The sequence below is a fragment of the Camelus dromedarius genome, chromosome 28, assembly GCF_036321535.1.
Source record: "Camelus dromedarius isolate mCamDro1 chromosome 28, mCamDro1.pat, whole genome shotgun sequence".
Taxonomy (NCBI): domain Eukaryota; kingdom Metazoa; phylum Chordata; class Mammalia; order Artiodactyla; family Camelidae; genus Camelus; species Camelus dromedarius.
In genome coordinates this window covers 18,216,605-18,235,256 of record NC_087463.1, presented here as the reverse complement: position 1 = coordinate 18,235,256, position 18,652 = coordinate 18,216,605, and the positions used below count along the sequence as shown (strand labels likewise).

At 44.5% G+C, this 18,652-nt stretch overlaps 1 protein-coding gene across 1 annotated transcript in view; it reads left to right on the top strand.

The window, feature by feature from the left end:
- The first annotated feature begins 1,335 nt into the window (after positions 1-1,335).
- KDSR (3-ketodihydrosphingosine reductase) overlaps positions 1,336-18,652 on the top strand; it is a 35,355-nt gene continuing 18,038 nt past the window's right edge. Inside the window, exons 1-5 of the mRNA XM_010979995.3 lie at positions 1,336-1,533; positions 6,097-6,186; positions 8,232-8,288; positions 11,887-11,952; positions 12,162-12,257. Coding sequence (XP_010978297.1) covers positions 1,426-1,533; positions 6,097-6,186; positions 8,232-8,288; positions 11,887-11,952; positions 12,162-12,257 — 417 coding nt within the window. The 5' untranslated portion in view covers positions 1,336-1,425. The remainder of the gene's footprint in view (positions 1,534-6,096; positions 6,187-8,231; positions 8,289-11,886; positions 11,953-12,161; positions 12,258-18,652) is intronic.

Sequence of the window (18,652 nt, the reverse complement as noted above, 5' to 3'; positions counted from 1 at the left end):
TGTGGAGAAATTGGAGTCTTTTATACATTGCTGGTGGGGATTGTAAAATTGTGCAGCTGCTTTGGAAACGTCTGGCAGTTCTGGTTAAACAGTTTCTGTAAGACTCAGCAATTCCACTCCTGGGTACATACCCAAAAGAAATGAAAATCTTGTACATCAATGTTCATAGCAGCATTATTCATAATAGTCAAAAAGTGGAAACAACCTAAATGTCCATCAGTCCATGAATGGATAAATAAAATGTGATATGTCCACACAACGGAGTATAATTTGGTGATAAAAAATATGAAGTACTGATATATTGTGCCACATGGATGAACGCTGAAAACATCGTGCTAAGCGAAAGAAGCCATACACAAAGAACTATACATTCTATAATTTCATTTATATGTAATATCCAGAATAGGCAAATCTATAGAGACAGAAAGATTAATGATTACCTAGGGCCGGGCAGGGTTTCGGAGGAAATGGGAATGACTGTTAATGGGCACAGGATTTGGAGGTGGGGGTGTAACTAAATGTAAAACTGTGACAATTTCACAACCCTGACTATACCAAAACCCTTTTTTAATGCACTTTCCATGGGTGAATTGTATGATATGCAAATTAGATCTCAACAAAGCTTTATTTCTTTCTTTCTTTTTTCCCCCTAAACCCTGCCTTGGTAAAGAAGATGAACTCCGAGCTTAACGAAAGTGAATTATCTAAGTGACTTTTAAAATTCCACGTTAAGGCTCTCCCAGTCCTTTGCAAAGCGAAAGCGGCCTGGGACCATTTTCCAACTACGCCAAGAAAATACGAAATGGAGCCCCGGAGTTCAGAGCTTGATCCCGGGCTTCCACACGGTATCGAGGTCCGCAGATCCCAGAGCCGGTGTTTGCAAAGCTCCGAGACGCTCCCACCGGCCCCGGGCGGCGGCACCTGGAGCGCCGGCGGAAGCGGCGGAAGCGGAGGCAGCCCGGCGGCCCGACCACGGGGCGCGCGGTTCGGGGAGGCCTGGCAACCCGCTCTCCGCGGTCCTAAGCAGCACCCTCGCCGCCAGCCGCGGGCGTCACCTAGAAGCACTCCAGGCAGCGCCGCCCGGGGCCGCTGCACTGCGCGTCCGGGAGGCCCATCTCCCGTGCGGAGGTGCCGGGGGTGCGGGACCCAGGCCTGGCCCAGGCAGCGTGGGCACCAGGAAACCTCCCCGCACAACCGGGCTGCGGCCGCCGCCTCCGCACCTCTGGAAGCGCCGCCCCGCGCGGTCGCGCCCTCCGCCGGCTCCGCCTCTTCCCCTCCGGCCGGCGCCCCGCCCCGCGCCGCGAGCCCAAACAACCGGCTCTGGCTGCGCGCGGCCGCGCGTGATCGCCGGCGCCCCCGAGCCCAGCGCGCCTGTGCCTGCGCCGCCCGGCCGCCCGCCCCCGGCCCCGGGCCCCGGCCCCAGAGATGCTGCTGCTGGCGGCCGCCTTCCTCGTGGCGTTCGTGCTGCTGCTCTACATGGTGTCTCCGCTCATCAGCCCCAAGCCCCTCGCCCTGCCCGGGGCGCATGTGGTGGTGAGTGGCCTCCTGTTGCTGCGCCGCCGCCTCCCGGCCCGCTGGCCGGCCCGCAACCCAGGCCGAGCCTCCGATGTCCCCTGCTCCAAATGGAGGGTTACCTGCCGCCGTCCGCCCTGGCACTGTCCCTTCGGAGGGCCTCGGGGACCCGCCCTCCGCTGCATCTGGCTCCTCCCGGGGCCGGAGAGCAGGGCGACGGGGTCAGCGCCCGAGAGTCCGGTCCCGGCGCTGCAGGGGTTCAGGAGGCCCTCGTGAATGCCCGGGGCATCCCTGGGATCTGGGTATTTTTGTCCTCGGTTTTCTCGATGAGTCAACTGAAGAACAGAGAGGCTGAGAAACTTTGCCAAGGACACCGGGGTCGGTGGCGGCTCCCGGCAAGGCGCGCGGTCCTAGGCGGGTTGCGAGGAGGCGAACAGCGGGGAAGAGGGTCCCAGCCTCCAGGACCCACCGGGGCAGCTCGGAACTGGAAGGTGGCCTGTGCGAGTGACAGTTGCCAAAGGAATCCGGAAAGTGACTCACTTGAGGGTGGGGGCGTGGGGGGCTGCTCCAAACCCGGTGGGTTGGCAGTCCTAGCTAGCGGTATTGGGACGCTTCTGTCCTGTCTACACTGCTTGTCTCTTCCAAGTTCAGTCTGGGGTCCGCCGAGTGCTGTTTCAGTGCAGTCCTCTGCCATCGTTCCAGTCAGAGGGATGAGTGGAACGACCTGCTAGTGCTTTAGGCATAAAGGACATGCGAATGGGTTTGGTTTGTTTCTTTCTAGAAGCTCGTGTCTTCAAAGATCCCTTCTCTGCAGGTGGGGCATCTTTCTTAAGCAGAGAGAATGCCTTCTTACTGGCGCCCAGCACTTCAGCATTTGCTGTGGCTTTCTCGTCCGTTTTCTTGCTTGGTTTCCACAACCTCGAGGCACATTGAGGCGGGAGGTTTTGAATAAGGAGAGTTAGTTACTAAGTTGGCGGTGCAAAAATCCTCCTGGTGCCGAAGGTGACATCTGGGTGTCTCCGCTGAGATCCCAACCTCCCCAATTAGCTGTGATACCAGGGGATGGGCCTTGCTTTCTGGGTGCTTTCCGTCGGGGCAAGAGTTTGTGAATGGGAACATGCATTTTCTGTAGTTTCTCTCATGTAAAACTATTAGTATATTTCCAACTGCTGCTATTCCTGATGTGGAAGATAGATGAGGAGGTAGGTGTAAATTCATGGGCGGGGGGAGCAAAGTTTTACAATCATGCTAAATTCTGAAAGTGTCACATCTACAAGAGAATTTCTGCCTCAAAAGCATGGCTTTAGAAGTTGGATTCTTTCAGAAGTTACGTCCGCAGAGCATAACTTGGAAAATGGTGAAGTCAAAGCAGTAATGAAAACTTGCATTCAGTGTTTGTTTGAAAGGGACTTCATGCTGACCCTGTTCCTCCAGCCCCATCATGCTTCTGCAGGCCATAGATAAGATAATACACACGTCTTGCTGGGATAGGTCCTGGAGAATTTCTTATTAACCCTGTTCCTCCAGCCCCATCATGCTTCTGCAGGCCGTAGATAATACATGCATCTGTTGGGATAGATCTGGAGAATTTCTTATTTTCACCACCCCCTTTTCATATGCCTCTAGCAGTAACGTGAGGATGGCATGAATAATTCATGTGATGTCACCATCTGTCTTTTTTTTTTAATGTCATAGAAAGAGTGGAAGTGTAATTCTTTTTCTTGAGATTTGCTAGGACTAGACCGGGTAGTGTTAGGAGAGGGACCTAATGTTTAGAATGTCTTGCTTTTGTGGAGGCATGAACAGGCTTAGGCCATAACTAGTTATTGTTTTGTTTTGAGAACAATTCTGTTATGTTAGTGTTCTCTCTCTAATTACAGTGGTAACACGGTACAGCAAGTCTCAGTATATGCCAATTTAAGCCAGCTGGGGTTTTTTTAAAAGCTGTTGAATTGGCTTGGTGAGAAATGGAAAATCAAGTTCTCCCCTTTTGGGAGATGGGTGGGAGAAGCTGTCCTTGGAGGACCACCTCTCTCCTGCCCCCAGTGAGAGGTGTACAGTATGATTAAATACATAGTAACATTTTAAATAATATTTGCAATGAATAGTAAGAGGAAGACATGAAGAAAGGAATTCGACTCTTTAGAGTCCCACATCTCTTCTCAGTTTACCAGTGGTCAGGCAACTCAATACATATTTACCATTTTCTCAGCCAATAGAAAAATCCCTTATATTTTCTTATAACGTCCAAGAATGACAAAGCCTAGATTGACTTATGTATACCCTTGGATACCTTCTGTGAATTAGCTGGCTTAACCTAGAAGTTTAGTTTCCATGAACCATGACTCCAAAGTTGAAGTCTTAGTCTTGGTTTTATGGACAAAACTTACAGGGTTAAACCCTGTTCTTGGCTGTGCAGTAAATTTACACAGCTAGCTCACCTATTAACAGTCTAGAAAAAAAGATAGGAATTATCACAGTAGCTAATATCTACAGAGTACTTTTAGAGCATATACATTTCCTCAGTAAATTCATCACTTCAATTTCATTAGTTAACTGAATAACAAATAGGGAAATTTCACTCAAGTTTTTTTGACATTGTATTTTTTTCAGGGAAATGGCACCCTACACCATCTTGCAAATTAATGTAGGCAGGTATTTATTTAACAACTGCTTATGAAAAGTGCTGTGCTGGGAATGAGGGATATGACTTGGACTTGGTGATCGTCCTCAAGGAACTTACAGTCTGGCAAGGGAGCCTGCCAGAAGGTACAGAGGTAACTGCACAAGGTAGAAGGTGTAAAGACAGGTAAAGGACAGGATGGAGGGATGGAGCCTGAAAAAGCTTGGAGGAGGATTCACTGAAACTGGCCTCGGCAGGTTAGGTAGGATTTGGAAATCCACGTTGGGTGGAGAGACCTCTCGGCAGTAGGAACAGCATCATAAAGCAGCCAGGGCCATTTTTCAGGATCTTGGTAATTGCCATGGAATTGGAATGTCTGGTGAAAATTAATAAATAAAACCACCCATGAAGTATTTCAGTAGCAAAGAGCTCCTCAGAGGCGACTGTTAGTCAGGGCAACAGACACAATTTTACAGTAACTGGTAGATAATTGGTTAATTATCCACCAAAGAAATCTCTTTAATGGTGAGAAGTCGAGGCTCAAGAAAAATAAGGGAGTCCCAGGGAGATAGTTCGGTGTGTAGGAGGACTTCATGATGCTTTAAAATACGGGATGGGATCAGAGATGTTCATTACAGCATGATTTACAGCAGTGAATTATTTGAAATAATCTTCATGTCTCACTATAGAGAAAGGATTAAGTTTTGATACAGTTATTTAATGCAGTGTAAAGCCTTTTAGTTTTCCGACTTCAGACCTTATGATATAATGTGTTTTATAGCAGGATAGAAAAACATGTAAGGATGGATGCTCTCTGACGCTTCCCTACCCCCTCCCCCATCACCTGATAACTCCAGGCCCCCTACTGCCCTGGCCCATATTATATTATATGCACAGAGAAAATGACTAGCAAGATAATGTTGTATTTGTCTTACTAAGTTAAATATATATTGAGACTTTCCTATATGCCAGGCACTGTACTAGGTGCTGCGAATATAGTGAGGAGCCAAAATAGGGTTGGTATTTTTTTTAAGGTTTATTATTAATTAATTAATTTTAATAGAGGTTCTAGGGATTGAATCCAGGACTTCGTGCTTGCTAAGCATGCACTCTACCACTGAGCTAAGCCCTCCCCCCCAAGAGTTGGTATTTTTATGGCTTTTATGGGGTGATGGGAGAGATGGTTGTGAATCCAATAATTGCACAAGTAAGTGCATGGCTGTTTGATTATGTGAGTGATGTAAAACAAGGGGAAAAAAGGATACAGTGCTGAAAAATAGGTTAAGGTAGGAGTGGGGCAGTCTGTGAGGGATTTCCTGAGGAAGTGATATTTGAGCTGAGATTTAATGGGTAAAGAGGTGCCAGCTTAGATGAAGAGGGGGAGGAGAGCATTCCTGGCAGGGAAAAGAGAATGTGCAAAGGTCCTGTGGTTGGAGAGAGAACATGGAACCAAAGGACAGCCAGTGTGGCTGAGTTGTAGATGGTAAGGGTTAGACTAGTGCAAGAAGAAAAGTTTTACTTTTCAGTATTCCCATGTGATCATGGGAATAGTCATTTAAAATATCATTAGATAGATGCAGGTGACCATTCTTTTCATCTCCTGTAGAGCTGGTCACGAATAGGAGATGTGGAGTAAAGAAATGGTTCATTGGGATTTGGACTCAAAGGCAGGTTGTTTATTAGCTAGATGTATAGGGCGCTTTCCCCCTAGTGAACTCAGAAAAATATCGTAGGTATTCAGTGCTGGAAACAGCCACAGCAGCGCGCCCTGCTGACAGGATGATCTTTCATACTCGCGCTTCCTCCATTCATGAAGTCTGGGATGAAGAGGCTACAATAACTAACAATTAGTTCTCGTTGGTTGGTTGGTTTTTAGAGCCCATTATAGAGTTATTTTAAATAAACTTCCCACTGGAGGGAAATTTCAAGTGCTAAGAAGATTTCCTAATTTTTGCTTTTAGGTTACTGGAGGCTCCAGTGGCATTGGAAAGTGCATTGCAATCGAGTGCTATAAACAAGGAGCGTTTATAACTCTGGTGGCACGAAATGAGGTAAGTCTTCTATGTACATTATTGCTAACTTATTGTGTGTTATAACTAACAGAGGCCGTGTGAATGTCAAGTGTTCACACCTGTGCCAGAAATTGCTCACCTCTCTGTTTGGAGGTGTGATCCCTGAACCACTGATTATTTCTCATATTTAGGGCAAAGACTTGTTGGCTGAAGTTAGGTTGCTCCACGAATATTTATTTAGTGCCAGCAACTTTTAGGCAACATCATAGACACTGCAGATCTCAAGGCAGGAGAGGTGGAGACCTAGTTAAGTAGCATTCCTGGTCAGAGGAAGCCAGGGAGGGCCCGCCACCCACCCAGAGAGGCTGACGTGGCGATCGTGAGGCTGGTCCCTGATTCCCGAAGGACGTGTAGCTGTTTCTCTTTAATTTGCTTATGACATGATCTTTATCTTTAGTGAAGTAGAGCCTCTCCATCCTTGGCAGGGGAATCTCACTCTCCCCCAGCTGTTTAGCAAAACCTGTGTTGTTCTGTGTCAGGTCGCCGCAAGGTCTGTTTTTCTTTCTTTTCTTTCTTTTTTTTTCCAGTGCCTGTTATTCTTGCAGAGTTGTTTCCAGCACCCAAAGCAGTGACACTGTATTCACATGAACAGTCAGGGAGTCCTCTTGCTCCATGGGGCGGGGGAAGGACCACCGCTGTCCTGTCCACTCCTGTCACTCTGTCCTTGGCACAAAGCTTGGCTCAGAGTGGGCGCTCAAAACATATTTGTCGAATGAAGAAACGAAGGGAGGGATGATGGAGAGGCTGGGAACACCAGCGCAGCATCGTTGATTGGGGATTTTGGACTCCCTTGTGAACCAGAGGGCGTGGCAGTGCTGCCCAGGGGGAAGGGTGCGGGGCCCAGGGGACTGGCAGGCCACCGAGGGCTCAGGGAGATGATGCTTAAATAATGATACAGTTAGGCTTGGGCATCTATCATTTCTTTTAACAATGAGGAAAGACAGAATTAGCTACCTTTGGTTTATCCCCTGACTTCTCTAACGACGAATCCATTACGTTTGGAATGGAAACCACTTTCTGTGCCTGAAAACACAACTGTGATAAAATGGCATTTTGTGGGATTCAAACAACGCTGGTATTTGACATGAGACAGATGAAAAAGGAGGCAGGTGGCGGGGGAGGCCAGTGTTTTAGGAGCTCTGAAGCTCTTTCTGTGGCCCTCACATCACTCGCTGGAGGTGAATGAACCTTCTGGCATCAGGAAATGCATTTACCAGTGGAATTTTTTTATTCTGATTTTTGTAAAGATGTACACAACCTGTACATCTTTACCAGTAGAATAATATAATTTTATTATAGACACATTCTTGTTTAGAAAGCCTACGTGTCTTTTGGAAGGATTCCCCTCCGCTTTTGTTCTTCTCTGCTGTCATGATGTATTTAAATTATAGTTTTTATAGCAAATTAAGACACTGTAAACTGATCCCTGTCTTCCCAAAAATGACTGAAACAAGCATAATTGAGATCTTGAAAGAATTATTCAGTGGCCTGGGTAGCTTTGCTTGTCCTCAGAATATCTTTGAAAGTAGCCAGGTATAAGTTTACCTAGTCCATCTAAAAAGAGATTTTTACTATATTTGTTTTTTCAGTAGAGGAAAGCATTGGATGATCTCTTAGGAAAGCATTCTTAACATGGGCTCACGCGTACCCTTAATTTGCGGAAGCACTGCATAGCAATGTGGTCCTTCTTGTTTCGTATCTAAATAATGTCAAATTAAAACATTTATTAGAATTGATAGGGTGACCCTTAGTAATTAACACTGATAATTGGAATTTAAGGTTCATTAAATTTTCTATTATCTCTCTCTGCGATAAATTTAAAAACTTGCTATCACTTCGTCATACCTTAGCATATTTTATAGCTGCTTTTTTTCCATAGAATGTGGCCCATAGCTCTGCAGTCCAGGTGCTGTCCTGTGTGTTTTCTGGCATTTAATAAATGCTTGTACAAATAATTGCTTTTTCTCTTCTTTTTAGCAGATAACTAGACAGTCACCAGAACTAACTGTTCTCATTGCTTTCAGGACAAGCTGTTGCAGGCAAAGAAAGAAATTGAAAAACACTCTGTTAATGATAAGCAGGTAAAATCACTGTCCTCATGACGCATTTTCTTTCTTTTTTTTTTTTTATGATGCATTTTTCTATACTAATCAGCACAGACGTGTAAAGGAAAAAAAGAGTTAACTTCACCCGTGAATAGTTCATTGAAAGTATGTAAGATTTTCCTAATTAAAATACATACTAGATTGTTTTTTAAAAGGTGACATTGTTTGAATTGCCTAGGACTTCAGGTTATGACAAAAAACAATGTATAGGGTCTAACCCACATACACACACAAGTGATCAAAGAACAGAATGCTTTACTAGAAAGTGATTTCATTTCAATTATTTATTTAAGTTAACTTAAGGGGAAATGCGGTATTAAAAATTAAAAATTTTTTTGGTTATGGAATTTTTGATGAATAAAGTGGTTTGTATATATACAATATATGTGTTTTCTTCCTCCCTTTAACGGTGGCACTGGGGATTGAACCCGACCTCATGCATACCGAGCAAGTGCTCTACCACTGAGCTGTACCCTCCACCCCTATAAGTACAATACATATTTCAGTATAAAACATAGTAAATTAATAATCATCACCTAGCTTAAGAAATGGAATTTACCAGGACCCCTGAAGCCTCCTCTGTGAGGCCACGTCAGCCTCCTCCTCCTGTCTCATTCCTAGAGGCAACCCCCAACCTGATTTTTATGTTACTTCTTCCATTGCTTCTTTTGAATAATTTGACTATAGACGCCTGTGACCAGAAATAGAGCAGTGTTTACTTCTGCTGCTTTTTGAACTTTATGGCATCATTCTTATTTTTTGGACAGCTTTATTGAGATATAATTCACATACCAAATAATTCACTGATTTAAGGTGTACAATTCTGTGGTTTTTAGTATAGCCACAGAGTTGCACAGTTATCACCAGAATCAATTTTAGAATGCATCCACCATCTTGTAAAGAAAGTCCATGTTCATTAACAGTCACTCCTCGTTCCCACCCAGTCCCTTGCAGCCCTAGGCGATCACTGACCTGCTTTCTCTCCCTAGATTTGTATGACATCATTCTTTGTGTATTCTCATGCAGCTCGATAGCTTTTAAAAATTCCTCTCTGTAAAGGAATAAATAATTCATTCAATTTTTTTTAATGCTGTCTAGTGTTCTCTTGTATGTAAAGACCACCTTTCATTTAACAGTTCTACTATTGGTGGATATTTAGGTTGTTTCCAGTTTTTTTGTTTTTTGTTTTGCTTCTTTCTATTGCTAAAGTTTATCTCTCTGTGCACATGTGCAGGAGTGGAGTGTACCTAGAAATGGAGTTGAGTGTTTGCATCACCAAAGTTGTTGTACTCCCACCAGTAGTGCCCAGTGAGTCCTGATGCCCCACATCCTTGCCAACACTTGGTCTTGGCAGACTTTCTAATTTTTGCCTTTCTGGTGGGTTTTATTTATTTATTAAAAAAAAATTATTTTTTGAGGAGGGTGATAATTAGATTGATTGATTGATTTATAAAAGGAGGTACTGGGGATGGGGAGGATATAGCTCAGTGGTAGAGTACATGACTAGCATGCATAAGGTCTTGGGTTCAATCCCCAGTATCTCCATTAAAAATTTTTAAATAAATAAATAAATAAATAAATAAACAAACAAACAAACAAACCTAATTACAGTCCCTCCCCCCAAAAAGGTAAAAAAATAAAGTAAATTAATTGTATGAGTCCTACTCCTGTTTGAAAATGTTTTCTGTGTGATGGGATATAATTCCAGTACAACTGCTCTAGTCTGGAATACTCCAGTTTACATTTTGCAAAGGGGGCTGTTTGCTTTTCTTAGGAATTTAGACCATTGGGATGGGATTCCTTCCTGCATTAAATACAACTTACTGCCCGATGTGTCAAATCCCAAGGCAGTGGGTCTCTTTTTATGCAACGCTTGGGCCTCATTCCTCACATCGTGTGGCTTCTCAGACCCAGAAGGGGTCTTGGTCATCACTGGATTCTGACACTGTTATTGTTGTACTGGTGAGGTCACTGCCAACTTCTCGGGTTCTGCTCAGTGAGTTTGTGAAGGGACAGGTTTGGAACCCAGGCTTCCCAAGGCCAGGGCCTGTTCTTTCCACCATGTCACACCACCTTGGACCCACAACAACACCCGGGTGCATATTGTTGGTGTGTGTGTGCCCTTCTGTGCACACACGCTCCATCTGCACCTTAGCTTGGCCGCGGCCAGTCTCAACAGGGAGGAGTTCATGGAAAGATGGAGAAACTGAGGATATCTCTGCTTCTCTCAGTGACTTCCGTCGGAACATAGAACATTCCTATGTCAGAGACCTAAGCTCTGCTTTGAAAACATTACCCTGAAAGGAAAATTAAAAGAACAGCTCTTTGTGTGTCCCTATGAGTGTTCTTAAGTTTCATTTCGTGAATTTCTATCCAAGTAAGCACTGATACGTGCTTTCTCCCCCACTTCCTCCCTTCCTTCCTCCCTCCCTCCCTTTTCGAAGACCAAATGCCTGAGCTCTTGCCACCTCCTTCTCTGCTGCACCCTAAGCATTGTACTGGGTGGGCTCAGGGTCAGCTTGGCTCATCTGGAATCTGTGAGTGGCCGGTCAGTCTGGAGTCAGGGGTCTCAAGCCGACCTCAGAGTGAACCAAATGTGACTTGACTTCCCCGCAGCAGCCACAGGCTGGGATCCACCCTTGGCCTTGTAAAGTGAGGCCACCTGGCTTAGCCGCCAAGTCCGGCTGAACTAAGGTGGCCCCTGGGAGCAGGGGCTGTTGGCTTATCTCTTTATTCCACCTACCAATATTGAATCCCACAAGGGCAGTCATCACTCTGGTACTGCGCCAAGGGGAATATTTTTAAAAAATACATTTATTAAGTTTATTATTATTTTTGGACAACTTTATTGAGATAAGAATTTACATACAACCAACCATAGCAATTTAAAGAGTTCAGGTTGATGGGTTTTGAGCGATGTATTTAGCACTGAAATCCAGGTACAGAACATTCCATCTCCCCCAAGTTTGCCCACCTTCCCCTGAGCTCCATTTCTCCCTCCCCTCCCGGCTGCACATGTTCTGTCAGTGGAGCCTCGCTGCATTTTAAGAGGAGCATTTTTACATTTCTTTTCCCTATCTGGCTTTATTGAGGCGTAATTGACCAATAAAAACGATGTATTTAGGTATGCCACAGGATGACTGAAGTACACTTACACTGTGAAATGATGACCATGATCAAGCTGATTGATGCATCCATCCCCTCATGTAGTTTTCATTTGTGTGTGTGTGTGGTGAAAACACTTCAGGTCTGCTCTCTTAGCATATTTCACGTATACTGTACAGTTTCATAACCGTAGTCGCCATGCTGGACACTGGCTCCCCAGAACTTACTCATCTTCTACCTGAAATTTTGTTCCCCTTGACCAGCACTTCTTAAAACATTCTTTTGAGTTTGCTCAAAAGACTTTTCTGCAAAAACTACCCCCCAAATTTGGCTCTACTAATTGCATTATCAATAGATTTCAAACCCTGCAATCTGTACATCCAAACTTGGACTCCTTATCTATTGGAAAGAATTGCCTTTAATTAAAAAAAAATTCTTTTAAAGATTTTTTTTTTTCTCTTTCTAACAGGTGGTACTTTGTATATCAGTTGATGTATCTCAAGACTATAGCCAAGTAGAGAACGTCATAAAACAAGTAAGAGGTTGGGTTAATTGGAATTGATTCACTTGCCTCTCGATTGGTTCTTGCCATTTTGGTGTGTGGCTCGGCGGTGGCAAAGCTTCCTGATAGGTTTTATGGATTTCTTTATGGATAATAGCTTTATGGGTTTTCTTTATTGGCATTGATTTGCTAAGTGATTCTTCTTTCTCTTTCCTGATAATTGCTCTGATAAATTTTTCCAGGCACAGGAGAAACTGGGCCCAGTGGACATGCTTGTCAACTGTGCAGGAATGGCAGTTTCAGGAAAATTTGAAGATCTTGAAGTTAGTGCATTTGAAGTAAGTAAAAATGTGTTTTTTCCTCATTGGGGTAGGCCAGATAGTAAAAGTGGGACCAGTTCATGGCTAAAGGCTTTACGAATGAAATAGATGAAATGCATTCAGGTTTCACAGAAGCCTTAGAAGACTAGAGGAAGGCTGGACAAGGTTTTCGTCCCAGGACCATCCAACCTTAAAAGTTAAGGCGAGTCTCTGGACCTTGGTTTCCTCAGATACAAAATGGGAACGAAACCTCCAATCTGACACAGATGACTGTGTTGATCCACAGAGGTCATACCGTCAGGAGAGCTCTGTGTAAACCAAGAGCTAGAGATGCTAGATTTTCATGTCAAGTATCAGTATTTTTAACAATGAAACACCAAAAAAGTGATTTCATTTTAACAATGAAACACCAACAAAGTTGAAGAGCAGACTCTAGCGCTCTCAAGCCAAGATAAAAAGATCATGCATCATATTTAGGTTGATATGTTTAAAAAGGATTGCCAAAGCTATGCCCGTCTGGTTTGAAGACCTTTCTTAAGTGCCTAACATTGCATCAACCATCTCTTTCTTACTGGCCTAGAGAGCCTTCATCGTGGCCGTGGATTCTGAGTGCTTTACTCTGTGAAGTTAGTTTGCATTCCCTTTTAGAGAAGGGGAGAGTGCTGGAGCGGCCGTTCGGACGTCTCGCTTCTAGTGGACTGTGGGAAAAGGACCGTAAACTCTGATTTAAAGACTAGTTAGACGAGTCCGGATGTAGATGGTGGCAGAGTGAAGCCTTGGCTGGGACTCTAGTGTCCTCAGGCTCCTTTATCAACCAGGCACAAAAGGGAGTTGTCTTGACCGGTATGCGTTTATCTCTAAGTAATGAGAGGGAGATTTTGACAGTTATCTCAACAGCTATGCAAAGAATCAGTCGGGGAAATAGTTGTAATAGTCTAGGCATGAAATGATGAGATGAAAGACTTTAGAGGTGGCCAGCAGAAGAGGAGTGTGTGTGTGTGTGTGAGAGAGAGAGGATCTGGAGGGAGAATCAGCAGACTCACCTTGACCGACGCTGCAGGGCAAAGAGGACCGAGGTATGTAGGTCGTTGCACAGTTGTAGAGCGAGGACCTTGGGAAGCGGGGCACGTCCAGGGGCAGAGCAGGTAGGGATTGTTGACATCTGTGTGTCTGATGGAAGCACGAAGATAATTGAGTGAATGATTTGTGGGGACTTGTGACTGTGAGCGAGGACAGAAGGAACTGAGTGTGTACGACCAGGTGACTGTGTGTGGGCATCAGTGACACGGAGAAGATGTGAAGCAGGTGAGGTGAAGGAAGAGGTAAAACACGTGTATAGAATATGAAGCATGTTGAAATGTTAAAAAAAATGCACAAATCTGATCTTTTAAAAAAACTCACTTTATTCTCAACTTTCAATCTCCCATTCACACTATTTCCTTCCTTCTCTCTCTCTCTCTTTTGTTTAAAAAAAATGACAATTGGTTTCTTTTCCACCACCACCAGTGTCTTTTCTACACGTTTACCCCCCTGCGTAGAACATTTATAGCTCTGTCCCCAGCAGCATGGGACGGTAGGAAGGAAGGGTGGGCTTTGGCCTCAGACTAAAGCAGTTTTAAATCTTCGCTCCAGTGGTTTCAGGTCTGACAGTTTACTAGCTGTGATCTCAGGCACTTATTCTTTTTTCTCTGGCCTCAGCTTTTCTTATGTTCTAGACTTCCGTCTCTGTAAACCAGACAGATGGCTCCCAGGGTTGAGAGGATTAAGTAGCAAAACGGACTCACAATGTGCATCCCATGGTAGTAAATAGTAATGTCCTGCCCTTTTTATTCATTCAACCCATAACTATTGAGAAAACTTCTAGTAGGTCAAGCATCGTTCTAGGGCCCAGGGGGATGCCGTGGTGAGCAAGAGAGCAAAGGCTTGGCCCAGGTAGGGGGTGGGACGGACCATGCAGGAGCCAGCAGGTCCGCAGTCTGACTGCAGATGTGCTAAGCGCTGTGAGAAAAGGAAACAAGGAAAGGAAAAGGGGAGGCACTTTTACATGACGTGGAAGGAGACCCAGCCTCGGTGCAGAGAGACCCGGGAGGAGAGCCCAGGCAGAGGGACTGGTAGCTGCAGGGGCCCCAGGTTGGAAAGAGCTGGGGAAACTCTAGGAACTCAACTGGGGCGCAGCAGGAGCTTCCTGAGAGATGGGTGGGGTGGGGCCGGGGCTGGATCTGGCCAGGGCCTCGAGGGCCATGGGGAGCAGCTTAGATTTTAGTTCAACACCTTTGAAGGGGTTTAGGCCAGGCCAGGGAGTGGTGTGATGTACGTCGCGGTTTTAGAGCATCCTTCTGCCTGTGCGGCAGAAGACTTAGGAGCTGTCACGGTAGTTAAGGCGGGAGGTGGTGATGCTGGGGAGTGGATGGAGATGCAGTCGTGGGTCACGATGAAGTGAGGTTGTGAGGACAGAGATCAGCACAGGGCAGGGGCTTAAGCCCCTGATAGGGGACTTTCGAAGGGGCCCCACCTCCAAGAGGACTGGCCTTTAAACAAAAGGATGGTTAACCCAAAACCTGTTGCTCTATTCCAGTGCCATGGCCTCATTCCAGGTGTTACCTGTTGTGGGCCCCACCTGCTCTGTTGGTCACCTCCTGGCCCTGGCTGCCCTGAGTCGAGGCAGGAGGCCACCATGCCCCGGGGAGTGTCACCTTCCAAGGCCATTCTGTGCCCGGGGGCTCTCTCCCCTCTCGTTCTGCTCACTTGCCTTGTTCTGGTCGAGCCCAGGTGTGGGCTCATCACCACTGTGCCCTGTTAGGACACCTGCCACCACAATCGATGCATTTTCTGAAGATAAGAGTTCCTTTTTATTTAAAATGAATTCTATCCCAGTGACAGTTTTTGGCTTATTTATTTATTTATTTATTTATTTAATTTTACTGAAGTTTACCTGCACAGAAATTGCCGGGCACAGTACTTGGTGTGGGCACTGCTCATTGCTGGGGGATTTAAGCATGTCCCGTGTGGCCCCACGGCAGAGGATGCGTGGAAACTTGCTCCTGGTTTTTTCTGCATTCAGGCCGGCCTGCCTTTTGCCCTGCCTTTTGCTTTGTGTCCTTTTGCTGTCATACGTCTCAGTCATGGGCACAGCTGTGTGCGGAGTCCCGGGAGTCACCAGAACGGAGGTGGTCTTTGGGAATTCCAACTCACTTCTCTTAATTTTCCGTTTCAGTAGTTTTCTTGGGATTTTGTTTGGGGTTACACTGATGGTGTAGATCCATTTGGGGAGAACTGACATCTGAACAATGTTGAGTGTTCTAACTTATATAACATAATATATAGCTCCATTTGTTTAGTTAACATTTTCTTTAATTTCTCTTAGCAGTGTTTTGTAATTTTCAGTGTCTGGGTCTTGAATATTGTTTTTCAGGATTTCATATTTTTTTTGATGCTAGAGCAAATGAGTGTTTTCATTTCAGTTTCTGAGTGTTCGTTGCTAATACAGAAAAATACAATTGATTTTTGTGTATTGAGCATGCAGTGTTGCTGAACTCAGCTATTAATTCTAATGCTTCCTGGACTGTCTGCATCCAAGATCATGTCATCTGCAAGTTTTACCTGTTCCATTCCCATCTGGAACTGCATTGGCTGGAATTTCCAGCACAAGATCGAATAAAAGTGCTGAAAGCAGACAATCTTGTCTTGTTCTTGACGTTAGGGAGAAAGCACTGTCTTTTACTATTAAGTATGATGTTAGCTGTAGTTTTTTGTTTTTGTTTTTTTGTAGGTACCTTTTATCGAGTTGAGAAGGTTCCCGTCTGTTCCTAGTTTGCTGAGAGTTTTTATACCGAATGAATGTTACATTTTATTAGGTGCTTTTTCTGCACCTGTTGGGATGATCCTAGTTCTTTTTTAGTTTGTTAAAATGGTGAATTGCATTGATTAATTTCCACGTGTTTCCAACCTTGCTTTCCCGGGATAAACCCTGCTTGGTTACGGTGCATTATCCTTTCTGGGTTCCTGAGGGATGTTAGCTGTAGTGTTCTTGTAATTTTATTTTCTGGTTTTGTGTGAGGGAAATGGTGGCCTCATAGCATGAGTAGGGTTATATTCCCTCCTTTTCATTTTTCTAGCAGAATCTGTGTAGAATTGATATTATTCCTCCTTAAATGTTTAGGAGAATTTACCACAAGGTTTTCTTTGTGGGAGGATTTCTAACTTTAAGTTCTTTAATAGATCTAGGGCTACATCTGTATCTTCTCATCTGTTTCTTTTGCAGGGACCTTTGGTAGCTCATGTCTTTGACGGAATCTGTCCATTTCATCTACATCATTGAATTTATTGACAACAGTTACTCATCATATTCCCTTATTATTAATACCCATAGAGTTTGTAGTGATGTCTCCTTTCTCATTCTTGGTATCGATATTTTGTGTCCTTTCTCTTTTCTGACCAATATGACTAGAGGTTTATCAGTTTTATTGATCTTCTCAGTAACCAGCTTTTGGTTTTACTGACTGTTCTCTTGTTTTTCTGTCTTCTATTTTATTTATTTCCTCTCTTATTTTTATTATTTCCTTTTTTTCTGCTTACTTTTGATTTGCTCTTCTTTCTATAGTTTCTTTAGGTGGAAGCCGAGGTCATCGGATTTGAAGCCTCTTTCCTTTTTTCTAATACAGATACTTAGTGCTATGGATTTCCACCCAAGTCCTGTGTTAGCAGCATCCCACAAATTTTGATAAGCTGTTTTTACTTTCATTCAATTAAAGATATTTTACAGTTTCTCTTTTCATTTTCACTTTGACCCTTGGGTTATTTAGAACTGTGTTACTTACTTTTTAAATATTGGGGAGATTTCCCAGAAATCTTTCTCCTTTTGATTTCCAATTTAATTCCATTCTGGTCAGCAAACATACTTTGCATGCGTCGAATCCTTCTAAATTTATCGAGACTTGTTTTATAGCCCAGAATCCGGTTGATCTGACAGCCATTCCATGTGCACTTGAAAAGAGTGTTGACGCTCCCGTCCGCAGGCACAGACAGCTGGCTGGACTGTCCCACTTTATACAAGGCACTGAGCATTTGCAGATTCTGGTATCGGCAGGGGTCCTGGAACCAACTGTCCATGGACACCGGGGGCCACCTGTATTCTGCTGTTTTGGGTGGACGTTCTGTCAGTGTTCATTAGGTCCAGTTGGCTGGTAACATTGCCCGAGTCTCCTACATCTGTACTGATTTCATGTCCCCTTGTTCTGTCAGTCATTGAAAGAGGAGTGTTGAAATCTGATTGTGATGGTGGATTTGTCCATGTGACTTTCCTAAGCAGACTCTCAGCCAACAGCCCTGTCACCCGGCCCCTGCCTGCCCTCCTGCCCCCCAAGGCACTTGGTGCTGCTTGGGCCTTTTGGGGGGGGGTCTCTGGTCCTTTTTAGTTTCTCTGCTCCTCACCCCGCATTCAGCTTTCTGCCAGGTGAGTTCTCACTCATTCTGCTCTTCAACTTCCAAAATGTCACTGCTGCTACTCTCTTTGCTCACGGGGCTTTTTGCCTTGAAAAAAGTCCCCTTACTGAGATTTTTGTGAGATCTCTGAAGGGGAACTGAGGTCAACACATGGGTTCAGTATGGCCCTTTTCTTCAATCACTTTTTAAGAGCATTTTTTTATGATCAGACCAATATAATGATATGAAAAAACATTTTGGGGAAAACATGGGAATCCCAGAATCCTAACACTGTCACTTACAGCTTTCTGCATTTCCTCGATTTTGCACCTGGGCACGTGTACTTTTATTTAATTAATTAATCGAAATAACTGCAGTCGCAGCGTGAATACTGTGTGCTCTCGGCTTTTTTTAAACTTATAAATATTTTCCCCATCCTCCTGGTGTTTCTGAGCATCATTTCTAAAAGTTACTTAATGTTCTGTTGGGTTAACATTTCATGATGGACTCAAGGTTTCCCAGTGAAGTGTTTGGTTTCACATGGTGGCCAATCTAGTATTTTTACAAGACTTTTAATATAGAAACGTTGTAATGCGGTATTCTTAAATTTTGAGGTTGAAAATGTAAGGTCTTTAAGAGTTCCCAGGATGAGGGGAGATTAATCTTGGTACCTACGTAAGTTCTTACTCATCATGATATAAAAGCTGACATTTGCTGAGTGCTCACTGTGGGTCGGGGCTGTGCCGAACCTCGTGTTTCCTCTTTCAGTCCTTGCCGCGGGCCCTGTGCGATGATATCAGTGTTAACTCTGTTTTCACTGAGGAAGTAGAGTGTCTGACTTTCTTGTTCAGCATCCAACAGGAGTCTGCCCAGATTTCACACCACAGTCCGTGCTGTTAACCACTGTCCTAGCCTCCTTGTGGTCTTTCTGTCACTTAGAACTAGTAGGGCTGGAAATATTCAGAAGCTCTTTCCTCCAACTGTCTCTCAAA